Source organism: Lepidochelys olivacea (assembly GCF_965140295.1).
Source record: "Lepidochelys olivacea isolate rLepOli2 genome assembly, chromosome: 4".
Lineage (NCBI taxonomy): Eukaryota > Metazoa > Chordata > Testudines > Cheloniidae > Lepidochelys > Lepidochelys olivacea.
In genome coordinates this window covers 34878840-34901856 of record NC_140414.1, presented here as the reverse complement: position 1 = coordinate 34901856, position 23017 = coordinate 34878840, and the positions used below count along the sequence as shown (strand labels likewise).

General features: G+C 39.8%; 1 protein-coding gene across 1 annotated transcript in view; it reads right to left on the bottom strand.

Annotated features, from left to right (window-relative positions):
• The window catches only part of BANK1 (B cell scaffold protein with ankyrin repeats 1), a 304009-nt gene that overhangs the window by 8608 nt on the left and 272384 nt on the right, over positions 1 to 23017 (bottom strand). The window contains exons 12-16 of the mRNA XM_084625875.1: positions 14841 to 14909; positions 12342 to 12520; positions 10708 to 10771; positions 8554 to 8583; positions 3599 to 3654 (exon numbers count right to left, since the gene is read on the bottom strand). Coding sequence (XP_084482001.1) covers positions 3614 to 3654; positions 8554 to 8583; positions 10708 to 10771; positions 12342 to 12520; positions 14841 to 14909 — 383 coding nt within the window. The 3' untranslated portion in view covers positions 3599 to 3613. The remainder of the gene's footprint in view (positions 1 to 3598; positions 3655 to 8553; positions 8584 to 10707; positions 10772 to 12341; positions 12521 to 14840; positions 14910 to 23017) is intronic.

The window sequence follows — 23017 nt, the reverse complement described above, 5'->3', positions numbered from 1 at the left end:
AATGTATCATTATATTATATATCAGTAAATATAGTAAAACTTTTCACTTCTATAATGTAAACATTTTAAAGTGAAGTCTGACTGTCCTTGTCAGGTAGGTATTAGCTGATTTTGCTGATGGGAGTCTGAGGCACAAGGAGCTCCAGTTTTCAGAGCTTCTGAGTACACTCAGCTCCCGCTGACATCAACAGGAGCTGCTGGTGCTCAGCATGCATGAAATCAGGCCACAGGTAACTTGTTGAAGGAGGACTGTGGCAGTTTCAGGAATAGCATGCAAATCTTCTGACTCTCAGCCCTGTACTTTCATGACTTGATCATTCTTCTCTGTGTAAGGCTGCATAACTCGTTAACTTGTTCAGGTGGACTGGGTTCTTCTGTGGGCTGGCAACAGGATGTAGCAACTTTCATTTCTAGGTAACTGGTTCAAATTCACCTCAGGGCCAGAATGAAGGAAAAGTAATTGATAAATTCTGTGAAATTAATTGGTGGTCTCAATGGATCATGTCTGGCACTCTTGTTGGTAATCTCAGAAGAGAGGCTAAGGACTGCACTGACAGGAAGACTATGAATGTACTAATATTCTGTTTATCTTTATGTCTTCTAAGCAATCAATCCTAATGACTCTCATCATTCCACAATGTTTAAAATAGTTTTAAAAGCAATATAGGGAACAGAAAAGAAAATGCAGGTAGCAACTGGTGATTAAAACAGACTCCTTGAGGTACAATATGCAATAGGATAGAGTATCAATGAACTGCTAGAGAGAGCAATTAATATTTCAACAGGATATAATGAGATGCCCAAAGTAGGAAGGTCACATTCATTAACAAAGCCCATCAGCAAACTCTGCTGCTATTGAAAACAGGAGTAGTAAATACACATAATCCTCTCATCATTTAAATGACAGATTACTGAATGGCTGTAGCTGATAGGTAATTAGTGTTTCTCTGTGAACAGCCTCCTTACATTAATACCTTTGTATGTTTTACCTCAGTGATTTCTTTATTAACCAGTTGTGGTGCTGGAAATAAACAGCATGCAAACAGAATATAGTGTAAAAAGAAACAGCAAACAACCTCAGTGGTTAACTTTCCAGTGACAGCTTCAAATTCTCTGGTGAAGGGACATCCCTTTGAAATTAACAGGGCCATTCTATTGTACCCCTGTTCCAGGATAAGCTCTACTTCTGAGCTCTCTCTCAGTCTCTTCAAGGGTAGCCTTCCAAGTGCCAGACCCAGTGCCAACACTTCTCAGAGGGGAATCCTGTGATTCATCCCACTTATAGATTGGGTTTCTAGGTTACAAAACCCCTGTTTAGCAACTGCGTTTCCCCAGCAGATCCAACTATATTTGGCCCCTGCTACAGGCTTCCATTCGGGAACCTGTGATTAGATGAAAAGGCAGTGACCCTGATCACTTTTTTCAAAACAAAGTATGTATTCATGCATAGGACTAAAGCAATCAGAGAGACAAGGGTTAGAACAACAAAAGGTCGACACACATGGCATCTTATCTAAGCATAGCATTTCCTTCAAGCCTTAGTTAGGTTCAATTTAGCCTTTACTCCCACTCTCCTGGAGACTGGGTTACAATCCTTTTTGCAGACCTGCCTCTGCCTTCAGTTTCACGGCCAGTGCTTTTAACAATTTCCAAATTCTTCAAATTTTCTATCCGCAGGGCCCTGGTTCTGCCATAAGCTAGGGGTGGTTGTGCTCCCCTTGGATTGTGACAAAAGAGCAACATCTTTTGACACCCATATTTTTGTCAAGTATCAAGGATTTACAACCACTGTCTGCCTTTCTGCAGAGTGTAAAACCACCCAAGACTGAGTTAACTCTTTACTATCATACTGTCTAATACATGGATACAATCAAATAGAAGAGGTACACAGCATATCAACAACATTTCAGATATCTCCCATCTCTTCACACTTCTTACTACACATTTGTATATTTTGCTGTTAGTGAGTGACTTTCGGCTTGGGTCACTCCTTGGGTTCTGGCAACTTCTGATGACAAGACAGGCTGTGAGCACCTAAATTAGAATACAGAGGTGCAAGCAACTTGAACCCGCCCTGTTCTGCCAAGGGGCTGGAAGTGCAGGTGTAACTCACAAGTGTGCAATGCTAGCCAGAGAAGGGGCAAGTCCAGAACACCTAGAAAATGCTTGATTGAGTGCATTCCTTGGACACCTTTCATCTCTCACGGTGACCCGGATAGATTCTAAAGCTGCCCTGCTTACGTGAAAATAAGTTGCAGCATTGATTTAGTTCTGCCATAGAAGTGAAGTACCTGTGGTCCTAGAGGATATATCTGTAAAATTATTTAGTCCCTAGCACACAGGGAGCCAGTATGAACTCAGTGGCTAGCTTTGATGTCAGTGGTGGTCCTTGGTGAGGCATTTTAGGTTCATGTTAGGATAGAACTTTCCTTCATTCCATTACATATGTTCACTAATAAAAGGCACATTTGAAAGTGCCCTTCAGTGCTGTATTGTGGCTGAGAGGCTGGTTAATGAAGTACTACTGCTGCTTTGAAATCCCCTTACTGAAAGGTGCACTTTGCAATAAGGGGACCCAGAGCCACTGCTGCATAAGAATCCCTCATCTTGTAGTGCTAAGCTTGTCTCTTTTGCCAACAGAAGTTGGTCCAATAAAAAAATATTACCTCACCACCTTTGTCTCTCTCATACATAAATTATCAGCTGTGAATTATACACAGAATTGGGCAAAGGCACATTGATTTTCTTAATTTTCTCAGGGTAGCAGTACCCCAAGTTTCCCAGTGATAGAGAGCCTTCACTGTTTGTCACTAATTTCTGGTGAATACCCTTTCCCATGTCTCAAGGCCTCTGGATACTGCTTTGCAGGTCATACAGTTTGCAAGCCTACTACAAAAATGTAAACCCTTTCAGGCAACCTAGAGAAATCTCCAGAGATTCTAGAAATGAACAAAAATATATCAGTTGTTCAGTCTACGTAGCTCACACCTGCCATTGCAAAAACCAAACACAATCCTCTTTTGGGGACACTGTTCACCTAATGCTGATCTCACACCTCTCTTATCCCTTCATTCTCCATTCACATCAGTGGAGTCACTACTGATTTACACAGATGTGAGCAAGATCAGAAATAGACCTCATATTTGGATTATGATGGTTTTTAGTTACATGCAGCACAGGTTTTATTCAATACCTTTAGGACAGTCTATGTATCGTATGATAGTATACATATGTTCAGTATATCAGACTACATATTCCCCTAAAGCCTCTAATTTTTGTTGGTGTAATTAGTTGTACCTACAACGGCACCCACTTTTTAATTGCATACACAAGCCAGTTGCGTTTCTGACTCAGTGCAAATCTGCCGCTGTACTACTGAGGGCACACTGAAATCTGACTGAAAATCAGGGCCCTAACATATAATACATAACACTGCATACTATAGCACTGTGTGCATTTCTGGTTATTGCGGTAGGGATACCAGGATTATGGCTGAGATGTCACTTCTCTTCCATGGTTAAGAGCATGCATTACCGATATGAAGCACTTTATTAGGAATTGTTTTATATAAAAATAAATAATTTATATATGCTCTTACCTCCATTAATTATCTTTAGGCATCTGTTCCTTTTCTGGTGGGCTTTGAGCTGGGGACTAAAAAGATGCATACAATTTATAAACAGTCATGAACGCCACATGCGCAGTTAGGACAATATAGAATGTTGAAAAATGTAGTAAGATCACAAAGTCTATAGTTAGAGTGAGTGATTGTTTTGACACAATGTGATATGTTAATTTTTAAAATTCTCTTTTAAATTCTCCAGTATCCCTTCTATATTTCTGGCAGCCACTTAAGTAATGTTTTCCTTCCAAGGTGCTAAATATGGAAAATGCTACGGGGAAAACTGTGAAACTTCTATAAAAATAGGTCATCTTTGTTGGAGAACGAGCTGGGGGTCTGACCCTTGCCTCTGACTATACAAGAGTCCCCTTCTGTTCGTTTGGGGATGTGCAGCTGCAAGGATGGAGTGGCTTCTGAGGGAGATTGAGAGGTTGGGGAGTATTGTAAAGACACTGGGCCTCTCTGAGAACATCCCAGCCATGGTCTTTAACATCTTGAGTTTTGGTCATTCCATGGAGTTTAAGGAGGGGTGAAAACAACTTAAAGGACTTACCGGTACGCCGAAGTCCTGAGCAGGGGGAGGGGCCTCAACCAGAAGAGGTGGGGCCTTTAAAGACCTGGGCCCTTTAAATCAAGATTTAAAGGCCTCGGGGCTCCGGCTGCGGTAGCGGCAGCTGGGAGCCCTGGGCCCTTTAAATCACCCCTGGAGCTACCAGCTGCAGAGCCCCGGGGTTCAGGGTGATTTAAAGTGCCCGGGGCTCCGGCCGCTGCTACTGCAGCGGAGCTCTGGGCCCTTTAAATCGCTGACGGAGCCCCAGGGGCTCCCGGCTGCTGCCGCTACCCCAGGGCTCGGGTGGAGGTTTACAGGGCCTGGGGCACTGCTGCCATAGCAGTGGCCGGGAGCCCCTGGCCCTTTAAATCACTACCAGAGCCCTGCCATTGCTATCCCGGGGCTCTGGTAGTGGGGCTGGGGTGGTGATTTAAAGGGTGTGGGGCTCCCCGCTGCGGCCAGAGCCCCAGGCCCTTTAAATCACCATCAGAGCCCTGCCGCTGCTACCCCAGGGCTCCGACAGTGGGACTCAGACAGCAATTTAAAGGGACCAGGGCTCCCCGCAGTGGCCGGAGCTCCAGGCCCTTTAAATCACCACCGGAGCCCGGCCGCCGCTACCCCAGGGCTCCGGCAGCAGGGCTTGGGCGGCAATTTAAAGGGCCTGGGGCTCCGGCCGCAGTGGGGAGCCCCACACCCTTTAAATCGCCGGCCTGGGGAAGCCGTCTGGTCCGGCATGGCGTACCAGCTCTTGCCGGTATGCCGTACTGGACCGGACCGGCTTACTTTCACCTCTGAGTTTAAGTGATGCCTCCTCCCATTCCTGCCAATGGGATAATTCCAAGGAAACACTGAGTTTGTGAGCTCTTCCACTGAGTGGCATTCAATTTGAATTATTTCACTCCTAATAATAGGGAGAAGCAAAGGATTTTAAATTCAATAACGGGCTTCATATTTCATGAACGCTTAGAATTGGTGGATGTGTTCAAAATAAAGGTGTGTATTTTATGGTTTAGGCCCATCTCTACTTATTATTGGTCTTATAGATTTTTGTATATGCATTCCCTTCCCTATCAGAATGGAGTCCACTGATTATCAAGTGAGTGAGTTTACTGAGATAACTGCCAGCAATGGGAATAGAAACAAGATGCTGGTGAGAGACAAAGGGCTGGGGAAATACATCCAGGTAATCAAGATAGTGCTCATAATCAACAAGCTAACAGTTTGTGAAAGAAGCTCAATGCTATTCTGAAGGCTTTTTGGACGACGCTGTAGAAGCGATTTGGTCTTTGGCAGACAGTGGGGCAAACTTAATTAAACCATATATGCTTTATTGCCATGGGCTTCCAGAGGTTCAGATAGTGAAATCTGAAAAAGTATAAATTCTAGGATTTCTTTACTCCTGTAGGTGACCTGGCCATGTACAGTACACTGGGGAGTTGAGCTGTATTGGTGCAGTTATAACAGTAAGAGGACAGAATGTTTAATATAGCAGCACATGGTGAAATAAAGATATCCTTGGAGATGAAGCTTTTTCTCAAAGAGAAATGAATAAATTAACATGCACTTTCATCTTTAAAAAGTCAGTAATGACTGAAGTCATAACTATGTGTTGGCTATTGAATGGCCTATGTAAAAGGACTTCCATCCAGTTTCCAGTGAACAAGCACCCACAGGACAAAACAACCATCAAAATTGCCACAGCATGCCACCCACACTGGTGGTCTCAAAGATACCTAGGCTGGAATGGGCATTAAGACTGAGTTACCATCTCACCCCGGTAGTGGCTCCAGTAGAATTCATATTCATGGGGCAGAACTGTGACCAAAGGACTACAATTTCCAGGTGTATAAGTCTGACATGTTTCTGGAGACCTATGTTCAATCAAAGTGCAATTATGCACACTGCTGATACATAACACCCCTCCCCCACAAATAAATGCTCAATAATGGCCTTTTGGAGTTTTCAAATATAATTTATGTTAACTTCAGCTGTTTTGGAGCTTCTATCTGGCCCTGTTGTCGCTTTCAGGTAATCTCCTACATCACTGGCAGCAGGGCTTGCAGTGTCAGCACATGGGGTAGAACTTAGTCTGGGCACAATAGACGACTGTTGTTTAAAACATAGGTGCATTACTGAGTGATAGAATGGTACTACATGCCCATTCAGTCCTTGCCATTAACACTGGCAATGAGGTTGCTAATTAATATCTATTATGATGGCAAGTTTTAGGATGTGGAAACTTGTCCATCCAGAACTGGACTGAGAAGAGTTCATTCTACAAAAATTACCAAAGAGCCATCAGAAGACGACAATTTACAGGCAGTTCAAATCATCATGAATCACAAGTATTTTTGTTAATCACCTCTGATCACTTTGAATCATCTCTCATATTCATTTTTAGAACATGGCTATGGATGCTTTTTAAATGATGGGAAATGGCACACAAAACTCAAGGCAGTTTGTATGTGATAATGGGTAAATGTTGCAAAAGTGCCCTTGGCCAGATTCTTAAAGGTACTTAGGTGCATAACGGTGCAGATACATACCTAGTGGGATTTTCAGGAGTGCCAAGGAGCCTAACTCCATTGATTTTAATGAGAATGAGGTACCTATGTGTTTTGAAAATCTAAGGCACCTTTTTGTACCTTTAGGCACCTAAATACCTTTTAAAATCTGGCACTTAGAAGTCTAAAAGTCCCACTGAGAGTCAATGAGACTTAGTCTCCTCAGTCTAGTGCTTAAGTCACTTTTGAAAATTGTTTTTCAGCTCCTATGTCATTTAGGCATTTTTGAAAACTTTACCATAGGTGGTTTTCTTTGGTGGTTCATTTTTTTCTCCAGTTCTATAAGAATGCAACAAAAATGTGATCATATCCATGCCTTAATGAATGTCATTTTAATTGTGATCAGAGAATCAGCTTTCTAAAAAACAAAGTGTTTTCTATGTCCATATTTGGTGCTTGTGCAAATAGCATGTCCATTCATATGCCACACACTTACTCCTTATTTAGTAGGAACAGTTGTTAAAATCAGATCTATCCCACTTGCTTTTCCAGAAAAAAAGTCAAGATAATCTCTCCTGCTGCCATAAGAAGCATATTTTTTATGAATAAATCATATATTAATAGCCCATGAAGTATTACTTGGGGACCCAAAGATAGGAAGAACTGAAATATAGTGGAAGACTGAGCCTGACCCTGCCCCAACTGAAGTTTATAGCACAGTTTCCACTGACTTTAGTGGGAGGAAGATCAGCACCAATATCAAGAAATTCAAAATCACATTTTGTATCTACAAAAAGCAAAATTCAGTTATCCTCCTGCTCATTTACAAAAAAAACCCTAAACCCTTTCTGAATAAGTTTATGGAATAATAACTGTGCATGCAAAATCTAATCTTCAAACGTGGCTACTGAATAGGACATTCAAATCTGAGAGTCTAAAAGTGGGATTATGGCGATAAAGAGAAGATATGCTACTGTAATTTTTGTTTCAAGTCATGAATTAACATCTGTTGGGTGGACAGAAATGTCACCTTTTAATGTCCTAGCCTTACACATTATTTTGACAATTAACTCAGTGGGAGTTGTGTAAGAACTCAAGGATTAGGCCCTCAATAGTTAAAATCTGTTTCAAAAGGATCTGGGATCCCTTCACTTTCTTCCCAGTTTCTCCTTTTAGGTCTCTGCCTTGTCATTCCCACCCAAGAAGGGTTGATAAAGTTCTGTCTTATGCCCAATTTGAATGCCAGCTAGAGAGACACTTCAGAGCGATATAAGACACTGTAGCAGGATTCACAGAATGTTAAGACTTGAAGGGAACATTCTGATTATCTAGTCTAACCTGTCTAATGCACAAGATAGAATTTCACCCAGAATGGCAGGGCTCTCCTGTTGACCTCGAAGGTCAGGTGGCAGGTGTGGTTCATTAAGAGAGAGAGTGGCTCTCAGGAGAGAGGAAACTAGATAGAACTAGGATACAGGAGGTCTTGGAGGGAAATGCTAGGAGACAACCAAGCTCAAAGAGAAAGCTTAGTTTGAGGTTTATATCAAGTAACTGTTTGTGAACTACCAATAAAACCAAACCGTAGGAAGGGAGTGATTCTGAATACTAACTCAGGGTCTGTGTGCTCTGTTGCGAAAGCTGATAGGGATTCAACCATTTCACAGGTGCAGTGCTCGAAGTTCCTGGCAGCGTGGGGACTTTCAGACTGAAATCCTCTAGGTTACTACTATACCATTCAGCTAACCAGAATGCATTATTTCAATCTAAGGAACCAGCTATATAACTTGGAATTTCTGTGCAGTAGTTTTTGCCAGAGGGGCACTCTGAAAACTACCTATGCTAAGGTGAACTTTTAAGATTAAGCTAGTATCACTTACCATTTGGATGATGTTCAATGGTGATTTTGTCTGTCAAGAGGAAAAAAGATCATTAGAATGCATTATTTGTTTTACTGTCTTTCTGGCATTAGAGCAAGTGTGTGTGTGTGTTTTTTCCCTCTTTGGATTGGATTAGATAAATATATAGGTGTGTAAATAGATAGACACAGTATCGCTTGTGTACACACACCACCCCGCCCCCATAGGTATAGCTATATATGAAGGGCAGGTTTTTTTTTTTTAGCAGTTTACTATTCTGTGCTTGTCATAACCATACAGCTAAGGATAGCCTAGAATTCCTCCTTACCTAAAAGGGGTTAAGAACCTCAAATAACCTGGTTGGCACCTGACCAAAAGGACCAATGGGGAAAGAAGATACTTTCAAATCTTGGGGTGGGGGGAGGTTTTGTTTTGTGTGTTCTCTTGGGAAGCAGAGAAGCATCAGGTCGGAAAACTCCTTTTCCTATAAACCATCCTAAAAGTCTTTCATATTACAAAAATTGTAAGTAAAAGCCAGGCAAGGCGAGTTAGATTATCTTTTGTTCTGCTTGTGAACTTTTCCTTTGCTGGAGAGAGGTTTATTCCTGTTTTTTGTAACTTTGAAACTAAGCCTAGAGGAAGTTCTGCTGTGTTTCTGAATCTTCTGTTACCCTGTAAAGTTATTTTCCATCCTGATTTTACAGAGGTGATTTTTTCCTTTTTTTAAAATAAAATCCTTCTTTTAAGAACCTGACTGATTTCTCTATTGTCCTAAGACCCAGGGGCTTGGGTCTGTGATCACTTTGTAACCAATTGGTTAGGGTATTATTCTCAAGCCTCCCCAGGAAAGGGGGTGTAAGGGCTTTGGGGGAAGAGGACCTCCAAGTGATCCTTTCCCTGCTTCTTTGTTAAATCACTTGGTGGTGGCAGCATAACCTCCAAGGGCAAAGAATTTGTGCCTTGGGGAAGTTTTAACCTAAGCTAGTAGAAATAAGCTTATTGGGGGGTTTTTCATGCGGGTCCCCACATCTGTACCCTAGAGTTCAGAGTGGGGAGGGAACCATGACAGTACTAATTGTCAAAATTAAACAGCAGGACAGGTTGAACTATTTTTTAATGGGATTTCACAACACTCCACTTGACAATCAATTAGGATGAATATTTAGGAACAGTTTTTTAGTTACCCGAGTGACTACCTGTTTAAAAAGGTACCTATTTTATATTTACTTTAAAAATGCTCCTTGGTACTCCAAAGAGTACTCAATGAATACTGAGTTTTATCAGATTACTGCAACACATTAACCATCAAGTCTATGTAAGTGCACTGTTTTCCAATGTAATCATGAAAACAGTAGTGTGGGTGATTTCCTGATTAGGGGAGTAGAGAGAAAAATAAATTTGCAAACATTTTGTGATTTAGAAATAGAATTTTGCATTGACTGTGTTCACATCCTATTTTTAACAAATGTTCTGTGAATGGAGTTTTGTTTGTATAAATATTTGCGGAAAATTTCAGGTTCATACTCAAACTTTGTCTAACTGTGAAACAAACTTAGTTTCAAGACAGGATGAAATTTGTTTGCAGGCCATCCCATCGGGAACAAAACAATACGGTAGAATTTTAAATAATGAAAAAAACCACAGCTCACATAATGAATACTAATTATGTGAAAGAGCTCTTGCAGTGAGCACTTCCTGAGCAATTCACAGGCACTAAATATGTATAATTTTGAACAGTGAACAAGTTAGTAAAAAACAATGTGTGTTCACTGATGAGTCACAAACAAGAAAAAAAAAAGACTAAAAATTCACCACATAAACTGTTATTAGTAAATTGATTGTCCATTGATTGCCCATTTCTAGTCCCAACACTTTATTAAGCAATGCAGTGCATTACAGGAAAGCTGAGCAGTAGACACCGAGGGTGAAATCCTGGCCTCAACTGAAGTCAATGGGAAAACTCGCACTGACTTCAGAAGGGTCAGGATTTTACCCTAAAGGTTGATCAAGTCTTAAAAAGGTATTATTAAGATAATACCTGTGAGTTAAACCAAGATACACAAAAGTGCTCACTAGGTCCTGATCTAAAGGCCCACCTGTGATTTGGATTGGTAGTAGAGATATGGCATATTTATCCCTCAATTCATATCTTCATTGCATTGAAATGCTACTTACCATACAAAATTTCTTCTTCTGGTCTTTTCCCAATAATGTTATCTCTGAGCTGGCATACTTTTTCCTTAAAAAAGAAACACACAAACAACAATAAAAATTGATAACTAGAGTTGATTGTAAAAAAACGAATGAATAAATAGCTGGAAAAGTTGGCTTTTTAGTATTCTGAACATTTAGCTTCTCACCACAGGAAAATCATTTTAAAAGGCTAGGAAGAATGTTATGCTGCTCTACAGGTGCAATCTTTTAGTTTCAGCATTTATCCTCAAGCCATCAGCAAGTTTACAGCGTATCCAGGGCTAGATGGTAGTTACACTCCTATCCAAATAGATTGAAACAGTCTGCATCAGTCTTTGTAGCCATAATAAGAGGTAGTCATTTTCTAGCCAATTGAGAAATAAGGTGCTAGAAGAAAGATCCTTTAGGGCCTGATCCTACCATCCTTATTCATGATAAGTAGCATCTTACTACGCAAGTAATCCCACTGATTGTCTGCAAAGACATATTGATTCTTAAATATTTATTTTTTGTTTAAAACCAATGTTTAGGGTGAACAAATTTCAGCCCATGTATTACTTGTGAACTGCAAACTGAAAGAGGCATTTTAATGGGGCTACTCACAGAATAAAATACTATTCAGCATGAATACTGATACAGTAGTAGAATCATGGTCTAGGAATCTGGAAGATATCCTATTCTTCACTTCACTTTTTTTTTTGTACTTCTGATAATTGCTGGTGGGGCTACTGCCAGCATAATGGATTTGTTTGTTGCAATATAAAAGTGGTTCCATTTTAGTGGTGGGTGGGAATATGATGATCCCTATATGTATATACCAGACTGTAGCATGTAATTCTGCATGCAAGCGGTTTGAAACCTGTGTAAAACCTATGCAATGTATATACGTCCTATATATCTGAAATGGTAGAACTTCCATTAGCTGGCTCTATACATTTTGTGTGTAATTGAGAAGGGTTCAGCTTATTCAGTGAGATAAGGTGTATGGTGAAGAATTCAAAGATAATCATTTTTATAGATGTTACACAGCTTTCATAGATGATCAAAACAACAAGATTTAAAAAAACAAAACAAAACGGTGCAAAAACTATGTTCTAAATACATAGTTAGGTACCAAAATACGCAACCGAAATTAAATGCTGAGAACCCACTTGTTCTCGCTGAAATCAGCTGCTGGGTGCACAACGCTTTTGAAAATCAGGGCCCCTGGGTATGTCTATACCACAGCTGGGTGGCCAGATTCCCAGTGTGGACAGACAGACTTGTGTTAGCTCTGCTCGAGCTAGTATGCTAAAAATAGCAGTGTGGAGGTTATAGCATAGGCAGGGGCTGAGGCTAGCTGCCTGAGTCTATGCCTGCTGAACTCCTGGGTCTGAACTTGTGTGGCTAGCCCAAGTCGCATCTGCACTGCGACATCCACGCTGCCATTGATAGTGCACTAGCTTGAGCAGAGCTCGTGCAAGTCTGTCTGCCAGGGCTGGGAATCACAGCTGCAGTATAGATGTACACTTATTTGGATGCCTAAGTATGGATTTAGGACTCCAAATTTAGGTACCTATTTTTGAAACTCTTGGACAAAATGTCCTACAAGCAAACATAATCCTTCAGAAGTATACCTGCTGTGTGACTTCTAAACTGCTTTTTTCATTCTGCCATTGTTTAAATTTCTCAAGTGCTTCATCCACAGTAATTGTCCCCTTCTTCACCTTTTCCTGCAAAAGGATCAGTTCTTCCTGTCCAGAAGGGATGCTGTGTCTCAAAGTGGTATAGGTGGAAGTGTCCGTTCGAACTCTGTCTGTAGTTATCAAGTATAAAAAGGAGTTTAAAAAAGGCACAGATGGTTAAATCATTTTTAAAACTGTTTTTCTTTTCAATGAAAGCTCATTTTGAGCAAGAGCATGTAAGCAGCAAATCTGTAAGGAGATGGCAATTAATCTTTACCATCTTAACCGTGTTTACAGCCAAGCTCTATAGAGAAACATGCAATGAGCTATTTGCTACTGTTCTTTTGAAATTGTGTGAAGTAGTGTGTCCTGGTGAATAAAACTTTCAAACTCATTGCCATTTGCCTGATTGGTTCACTCTTCGTTAAATTAAGTTTATGTAGCAACTCCTCTTTTGAGATAGTGCCGTACCATTAACTAATTATGAAATTCCACAGAATTCAAAAGGGAGTCCTGACATAAAAGAGCTGCCATATTGGGTCAGACGATGGTTCATTTTGCCCAGTATCCTGTCTCCAATCGTAGCCTGTACAAGAGCTTCAGGGAGAGTGTACAGAACAAGGCAATTATGGAGTGATCCACCCCTGTATTCCATTCCTGGCTTCTGGCAGCCAGAGCTTTAGGGTTGCATCCCTGACCATTGTGGCCAAGAGCCATTTATATCATATGTAGACATATTATATCAGTGCCAAGTTATTTGCTTTATAAACCATGACATTACTTGGAGATAGGAGTGGAAAATCCCAAATTCCAATTAATATCCATTTTCCTCACTCCCCAAATTCCCATCAATATCCATTTTCCTCTCCCCCCAGATTCACATATCATATTTCCCAATAGCTTGTGCTGAGAGTAGGTTAGAAGCTGTTTTGAATTTTCATATAATGCACTCAACTATAATAATCAGAAAATATGCAGGGTCAAAGAGGAATCTTTTAATTTCTACGTAGCCTCATCGGACTAGGTTCTAACTAATCCTTATGCAGGTGTGCAGTTGAAGAGAAGTAATATGGAACTCTGTGCTGCCACCCTCACAGTTTAGCCCATACATTCTTAGTATTCTCAGCTATTGGAATGGTTGCCTGGGGGCAAAGGCAGCTGGGAGTAGGTTAAAGCAGCCCAGAGGCTGCTTTGATTTTTTGAGGGATACTGAAACAGCTCTCTGTCAGCCCCAGAATCAGGGAACTAAAAAAGGTGGCATAATGCCACTGCTGCTCTCCTCTCCTCAGCTCCTACACAGAATGCAGCTAGGCTGAATCTCCGAATTGGAGCCATAGTATTTGTCTTTACCTACATGTAAGCTTTTAATTGATTATGCCTGATTCCTTACTGTGCCTGCATGACATCCTTTTATTCTACATGAGGGATGACCAGCTGTGCAAAGGGAAATATACCTTGATGAAGAGGAAAAAAGTCATTATTGAGCCCCATTCTGCTCTTTTTCAAGAATATCAAGTACCAGTATACACTGGCCATGAATCTCCACCACTTTGCATCTCTGATAATAATTTACATTTGTTCTAAGAGAGTGCAAATGACTATACCGGACGCCAGGCAGTGGGAAAAAAATCAAACCTAAAACTTCTTAGGGGAATAACTTTGTAGGGATTACACTAGCAATGTTCCATTACTAAACATTGAAGTTATTTAATCTTTACCCAGAAACTTTCTATATTTCAACACTTTTTTTTAAAAATGAATTTAGTGCTTGCAAAAAGTGACACTAACAGCACTGGCAAGAGGCGTTCTCTGTTTATTCACTGGACAGACAACTGTAATGCAGCTTCCCTACTCTGCTTCAACTAATATGTCCTAATCCTGACCTAGAGGGGCTATTTCCTGGAAGGATAATTCAGTCTCAACTCCATGTTCATTCATTTAACAATAATGCTAGTTATGCTAGGATACCAATTAATGCCACTTGCAGTGGCAATTTAGTGATATGGACTCTTCTCAAATAGCAATTGGGCTGGGACCAGCAACTCATTTTACATGGGTCACAAAGCAGCCATGAGATAAGCTCTGGTAAATTGCTATTGACTCAGGAAGGTTAGAACTGGTGCACAGCATACATATGAGCCACCCAGTTCCTCCTTTTTTTAGTTTTAATCATTATAGCGAAAGCTGACAGAAAAGTGCAAAGCCATTTTTGCTTTTTCATATCTTTCCAAAAAGCTTTCATAAAGCTCCTCACTGATTTGCTTTGTTAAAATAATAATTCTTATTTATTTGAATTGATTTTTAAAAGCTGAAGAACTATTGGGGATTTAGATCATCTTGGTAGGAAAAAAAGATATTAAATCATCCAAGAAAAAAATCAAGCCAGAGCAAAACTCTCAGTCATATTAAGGATCATCAAGACCATTACAATAGCAAAATGAGGTTCCACACCTTGCTTCCTGAAAGCATAGTACATCTTCTCATTATCACTCTGAGTTCTGGTGGTCTTTTGCTGAAACACTGCAACAAAATAAAAAATGTTAGGAAGTTGGTCACAATTACACAATAAGGAGATAGCTCAATGCTTATCAGAACTTCAGTGTCCTGCAAGGTAATTTTGGACCTTTGAAAGTAAGCTGGAAGAGAAAAAAAACTCTCAATGTATAATAGAAGCATTTCTGGAATGTGCTTATGTGAAAGAAGAATGCACAAAAAAGGATGCTGTGCAAAGGAAATTGGATGCCAAAGTGATATAGAGTAGTTGGAAGACTCAATGACAAAGCAGAATCAGCTTCAAGTAGTTGAAGTCCAAAGAATGAACTCTTTTGCAAGCACAAGAAGGTGCAGGAACAAATCTAGATATTTACCAAAGAGAAGAGTAAAAAGGTCTGAAATGTGCATAGACTCAGTGCAAGTGAAGAGCAAAACACACAGGGGGAAAAAACCAACAACTTCTATTGGAGGATGTCTGGATGTGCTTTGCCAGTAACAGAGAGAAAAGACAGTACCAGGAAGAAACATGTATTCTGCCTTCCATTCAGGTTCATTCAGAGAGACCAGAAAAGAAAAGCTAGTTCTTCATAGTGGAAAAAGTTGCACAAAATCACAAAAGGAACAGGAAGCCTGTTTATAATGAAAGGATTCCAGATCATAGCAGCCTGTTAAAAGCTTTTGAAAAGCAGACCCCCTGAACACAAATGGGCAAGGAATCTTTTAATTGTGACCAGAGTAAGGGAGGATGACCAATGAAGAATGTCCATAGGTGTGTAGTAACTGTGCTTGTTATGACAAAAAAACCCACCTATGGATTCCTTCGTTAGCCTTTGCTGGAAGGAAGAGCACCTTTGTAAAGCATTGAGAAGGGATTATTTGTCCTCTTTAAGACCGCTGTAATTTTGCGACCTGAAAACCTTAGCACCACTACTAGTTAATCTGCCACAAGAACTATTAAGAGTGCACAAGCTGTTAGTACTGCAGCTCTCCTAATAACAGAGTTTTAAAACCGTACGTCTGCGTGTGTTTGGATTTAGCTTGCACTCGACAACACAGCTACTGACTACAAAAATACCCAGATCTTTCCTATGAAACTCTGTGGAGAAGAAAAACTTTTTGTACATGTCTATATTTAATCTTTTTTAATCTGATTTTTCTTTTAACCCTTTTTTGTAGATATGTCATTTTACTACTAATTTGCAAAGTTGTTTTGTTGCATAGAGAGACATGATTTTAGCCAGCCACAGAGTGCCCACATATTATGGTAAAGGGTATGTTAGAAAATAATAATAGTAAATAATAAATAGACACATTGTCACATTAGCGACATAATTTGTATTACAATGTTTACAATTGCTAAACATCATGGGCCTGTTTTGGAGCTCAGTTAAACTGGTGCACATATTGAGTTCCATTGATGTGAATGGAATTGCTCCACTGAAGTCAATAGAATTAACATTGAGAGATCGGAATTTGGACCCAAGAGTGAAAGGTGTAGTGCAACATTTAAAAACTTGTCTGAAACCAAGGAACTCCTGAATTTTAATTCCATCTCTGGCACACATTCCGTTTATTGCACTGGACAGGTCATTTAACGTTTCTGCCTTAGTTTTCCAACCTGTAAAATAGGGCATAATTGTTGGCTGCCTCACATGGCAAACTGAGATGATTAATTAAACCATGTTTTTAAAGTATTTTGGAGATAGCACTAACATAAATGTTGTCTATGTACTATTATTCATAATAGTACACAGAAGAAAGCAATCTAAATGAACATGAATTAATAGCAATTGCTAATGTTTGTTTGTCCTTTCCTAATTACCGGCAATTACAATTTAGTTGGTTTCTTAATCAGAAACAAAATTAAGATGCAGTAAATGAATGCTGCAGTTTACATATGATATCTGCACAATACATAGTGCCCAATTAATAACGTATGTAATACAACTATATAAAAAAGAATGTGTAGTCACATAGAATTCTAAGGATAAAGCATTTGAGTCCGCATCCTACGAACATTTAAAGTGCGTAATTTTACTCATGTGAACAGACACACTGACTTCAGTGGGACTATTTAAGTGCATATATAGTGCATTTAATTGTGGGCCTGTAGCCTTAGAATTGAGGGCACTCAGCACCTTTTCAGAATCAGATCCTATGCAGCAAAGCTTTTAAGCACATGCTTATCTTTAAGCATGAGTACCCCTAATGAAGCCAATATACTTCGGTATTTCCAAGGCCTCTATTTATTTCATCTTAACATTTTCATATTCTAGAAATTGATAGCCAGACCTGTAAGAATCTAATCTCCTCCCGTTTTATATCATCCAGGAGCTTTTCCATTATGAGACAATCCCATACTCTTCTAAGACACAGTATACTGTCAGGGGGCTCCTTCTCATCCAAAGCACTGCCAAAACGCAGATCTGATGCTGTCAAAAGGTGTGAGCAATTTTTTGTTATTGAGCGGATAGATCTTTTTATTTGTAAGCCCCCAAAGTTTTACTAATAGATCCGCGCGTAATTTCTCTTTTGTTCTGTCCACGATGAAGTTTAAGATAATTGACTAATATTCCTGTGCTTAGGAATTTTTCTACCAAATATAGCTTAAGGCATGAGTTGTCTGACTCATCTCTGTAGATTTCCATTAAAGGAGAGGTTGTCAGGTACCACTTTAATAGCACTTATTATTTTCTTTTATAGTTACACATATGAAAGAGGAGCTGCTGTATGGCAAATAAGAGACCACAGCTCTAGGAGCCAGATCCAAAGACTAATAAAGACAAAGGAAAGATTACCATTGGCATCAGTGGGCTTTGAATCAAGACCACAGGGAATTTTCGTATCTAAAACTTTTCCCACTTATTAATATAATTACATTTGTCTTCTATGGCAAGTGTTGGTATAATTAATATTTGAAGTTGTTATTAATATTAGAGACCACCTGACTAATTTAACCATGAATTCCTTTATGAACTCCAGCATGATCAAATAGGATCTGACAAAGAACCTTCAGATTCATGGCTCTCTTTGTATCTGCTGACTTTAGCAAAAACCCAATTTTCTTCCTCTAAGGCCTTCCTTTCTTATCTCCTCGCCCCTCCTTGCTTACTAGCAGAACAGTGGGAAGGGTTGTGCTTGTTTCCTTTTAAGACAGTTTTTCTTTATCTTGTTACTGCAGCTGTTTATTTTATCAGCTACTTTTTGAACCATACATCCTTCCCACACGACAAGCAATAGCCAGGTTATATGTCTTACTCTCACGACCTTCTTTTATTTACTGATTAGGACCTTTTCCTTACTAGTGACAAATAATAAAGCAAATATATTATTTCCTTAACCAAAAAAACTAACTTTAATTCTTTTATTTTCTTAGTTATCCCTACAGCAAGTTTAATAAAAGGTCATTATATAGTTTTGAAATTATGCCCTGGGAGGCTATAACCTTTCAAATCTCGGTGAATGGTCTCTTAAAGCCTACCTCTGTCAAGAATGTGAAATAAAATGTTTTAATTGTGTACAGTTAGATACTAGTATTATATCTGTATTGAAAACTCTTTATAGTGTCTGTGTCCGTTTTTTTCTTCCCTCTAATTACTGCCCCTCCTCTTTACAGGTTGACTGTTTTAATTTTTTCACATTTGTTAAACATGGGATGAGTATGTCCTGGGGGGGAATTGCTGTTAGAGAAGAATCGTTATCTAGTCCCAGAATTTTAAAATGGATGGAGACCCTTTTCAGTAAGTTTCAGGTGTTTTAATAAGAACGTTATATATCGTAAAAGGTTACTGAAATCTTCCTGCTTCATCTTAGTGTTATAGAATCACAGGATTAGAAGGGACATCTAGTCTAACCTCCTCCCAAGACGCAGGATTTGTTTTGTCTAAACCATCCAAGACAGATGGCTATCCAGCGTCCTTTTGGAAGCCTCCAGTGAAGGAACTTTCATTACCTTCATCTAGTGTTCACGACTGCCCCCATCTTACAATATTATCAAGGCCTATTACATATACCGCCTGCACTATATCATTTCCTTTAATTAACCCTGATGATCTTATTACACTAAATATGTTGTAAAATAGAAAATTGCAATACTTCTAATATCTTTATGGGGATTTCTAGTGGAAGGATTTGAAAGAAGAAACAAACTTTACAGAGAATGGTCATTTCTGCCATTAAATATTTTAAAAATCTTTTCAGTAAAGGCTCATAATTTGCTTCATGTAATTTTTCCAAAAGGGAGGTAATATTAAATGTTAATACAAATATATTTGCCCAGTGGATTTTAAAGTTTTTTTGTAAAGATTTTTGGGTATCCTAGTTTAACTGTCTTTGCTATATATCATCATCTTGATTTATCTTTCTTTTGTTATTATTTTTTCAGGTATCTTATACCAAAGATGAATAAAACATGGCTTTTCCTAGCATTAACCTTTAATATTTTTGTTTTGTGAACTTTATTGGATAATATTTTAATCTATTTAAGTTAACATGCTCTTATGTATGTTTGATCATTACATTCTGACTTACCCACTAATAATGCAATTATTGTAGTTTCTTGCTGCTGCTGTCAGGTTTTCCCTGTGAGGAGCAAAATGTCAATTCCTTGTTTGTGAATGAGACTAAGGATAAAGTGTGGGGAGGGACCAGAGCAGAGTTATCTTTGTCCAAATAAAAGTGACAAATTATGTCCTTGCATTAAGCACACCATTTCCATAGATGAAAACAGAACCTGTGCATGTGCATTTTGGGATAGAATTTGTTCCCAAAGTTTTACACATGCTACTGTGGGGTTATTTATGTTACCAAACATATGAAATTATCTAAGAGGCATATATTCTTACTAGGGACATTTACTTATAGTGTAGCAGGCCAGGCCTCAGTGCCATTTAAGCTCAGAACTCAGGCTTTGCACATGTGTGTGGAGTGGAAGTCATGAAGGGAGTGCCCCTGTACCGCAGGATAGGTCTTCAGATCGACCTTGCACAGAGTGGTAAGGAAGGTGCTGATGGAAGCAAGCCAAGCGAGTGGCCGGAAGTTCCATACTTTTGGGAATGTAATTCCAGCACACTGCACCAGTGTTGTGAATACACTAAAAAACTGGATCAACACACAGGCTTTTCCAATGACCAGGAATGGCCCTAGTGGTTTTGCCAGCCAGGATAAATTTTGGATTTTGGTGCCACCCTCAAAACAAGCAGCTGAGTAAAAAGCAAATGAACCAAAATGACCAGCAGAGAAAAACAAAACAAAAAACCCAGCTGAGTAGTATGGAGCCCCCTGAACATTGGCACTCAGGGTGACTGCCCTGCTTGCCCACCCTAGAAGTGGCCCTATTGAGACTCATCCCTAGCTTCAGTTTAGAGGGTTAGATTTCACCTCTTTGACCTTTACCTCCATCAAGCCCACCTAGTCCAGCTGAAGCATTTTCTCTATTGTGGGCTTTTTCTCCCATTCGTATGTATAGGGTTCTTGGTGTTTAAAGGATTTTTCCTTTTTAAAGTAGGGGACAAGAGACTAACCACAACATAGAGGTGAAATTGTGATTATTACTGCATAAAAAGGCGTCTGTACTCTATTTTCTACCAGTATTGTTAAATCAATAGCTTGGGGTGTGAGAATTAAGAGCAGAGTTTCTAACAAAATCATCAATAGGGGAAATGAAGTGAGTCCAGGATGGGTACTCTCAACAATATCCCTGATTGGGAAGTACTTTAATTGATAGGCTTTGAGTTTTCTGCTGAGCTTTGAAATGCTGGAGTAATCAGAAATGGAATTAGTCTTCCAGCTGTTGAAAGTAAAATCATTAAAACCACTCTGCATCTTGCTGAAATGATTTCAGCTGGCAACAAATGCTCCATGTGGGAGAACTAAGTGAAAACAAATTAGTCCAATTTTTTGAATGACTGAAAAGATGTACAAGCATAATGCTATACAATGGTCACAAACAGAGATGAATCAAGCAATTTGTTCTACCACCCATATGTTGTAATACAGGGTGGGCAAACATTTTGGCCCAAGGGCCACATCTAGGTATGGAAATTGTAAAGTGGGCCATGAATTCTCACAAAATTGGGGGTTGGGGTGCGGGGTCTCCAGCTGGGGGTGCGAACTCTGGGGTGGGGCTGGAGATGAAGGGTTGGGGGTGCAGGAAGGTGCTCCGGGCTGGGACTGAGGGGTTTGGAGGATGGGAGGGGGGATCAGGGCTGGGGCAGGGGGCTGGGGCGCAGGAGGGGTGCAGGCTCAAGGTGGCTCTTACCTCAAGCAGCTCCAAGAAGCAGCGGCATGTCCTCCTCCGGCTCCTATGCGGAGGCGCAGCCAGACAGCTCTGCATGCTGCCCCGTCCGCAGGCGCTGCCCCTGCAACTCCCAATGGCCACAGTTCCCTGGCTGCCCTGACACCTAGGAGCTGGAGCGGGGACATGTTGCTACTTTCAGGAGCTGCACGGAGCGGGGCAAGCCCCCGACTCCACTCCCTGGTGAGAGTTTGAGGGCTGGATTAAAACATCTGGAGGGCTGGATGCAGCCCTCGGGCCGCAGTTTGCCCACCCTTGTTGTAACCTCTGGAATATGGTTGAACTACTATATGGGGAAGGGCTTGCTTGTGTGACAGGGGGAAATTATTCTGTCCTTTCCCACATAAAGAAGAATAAAAAAAGGTGCAAAGGGCATCAGTAAAGCAAACCCTCATTTTGATGGCCAAGATATCATACTTGAGTTCCATCCAAGGCAGGGTGTCTATTTTCTGAGCCTCTCTGCTTTGGGTAATTCAAGTAAGAAGCTATGCATTTCCATTACACTTATTTATCCAACCTGTACCTACAACAATCTCCAAGATACTACATAGATGGCCCTTTCAATTTATATTCATATTATGGCTGATAAATGCCCACACATGCCTTAATGTAAAAAAAAACAGAAAGCCAATTTAAACTATAAATGAAAAACCAATACACTTTACACTCAATACATAAATACATAGATCCCAGAGAAAGCCTATGTCAAAATGGTTAAGTTAAGATTGAGAGTACTCGTCACTAGTTTAGGGTACCATGCATTACAGGAATGAAATCATCCCCTCCCCCAAAGCATTATAAACCCTAAAAATTCAGTTTTCCAGGTTCAATTTAAAAAGAAATACAAACATAGTAAGTATGAAAATGCACAGATAGTGCACTTAAATAACCTTAACTCTGCCCTACAGTCACATTATGCATTAACCATATGTTTATGATTAAGACATTTCAGAGTTTGTAATCTCAGATTAGATTACCCTGATCTCTAAAGAAACATTATATTTTTTAACTCCCCTCCTCCTCCCCCCCAGTTATAAGACAGTTAAAATTGTTTAGATGCACTAGCTCCATTTCTGTAACATATATGGAATTCTTTTAGGTATGTACTATAATCCAATTAACTCTCCCATGTAAGGAAAGCTGGAGAGCAAAAAGCAGATGTAAGCAGATTCCAGCAGGAAAACAGAAAACAAATACTTGAAAGCATGACTGCAATGATGCCTTGGAAAAATGCCAAATGCCAGGGTTGCAGATTTACAGAATCCACAGGACCCTGATTAAGATGAAAGGGGCAGTTCACACATGTCAGACTTATTGTTTTGGCTCTGCAGATGCAGGCAGGAAATATTACACTATTTCAACCTTGAAAACTTTCGTGAAATTGTGCTCTTGAGGACGAATGTGACTGAGTCAGAAAATCAGCATAATGTCACCTATTCAACGCTTTCAGTAAAATACACACATGAAGCAGCAGAAGGAGACAAAATGGTGGATATCATTCATCTGAAATCAGCTTGATCAGGGTTATTCAAGTTGCATTTATTTGTCAACTTCACTGAGTCTGGTCTTAGTAGGCTACCTATAACAAGAACTGCATTGCTTAAGAAACATTGACAATTACTAAACACAAAATTTGAAAAAAATTCTACACTGGGATACAGGGCTAAATGGTAGCATGAGTTAATTTATGCACCAAGATTTTACTTCTTAATATCAACATTCACATTTTAACTAGGTCACCAATCAGGATAAGTTTGTTAGTTTCAAACTTATCCTTACTCAATATCTGGTCACATCATAAAACAATTACACAATTAACTACAATGACTGCATCTGATCA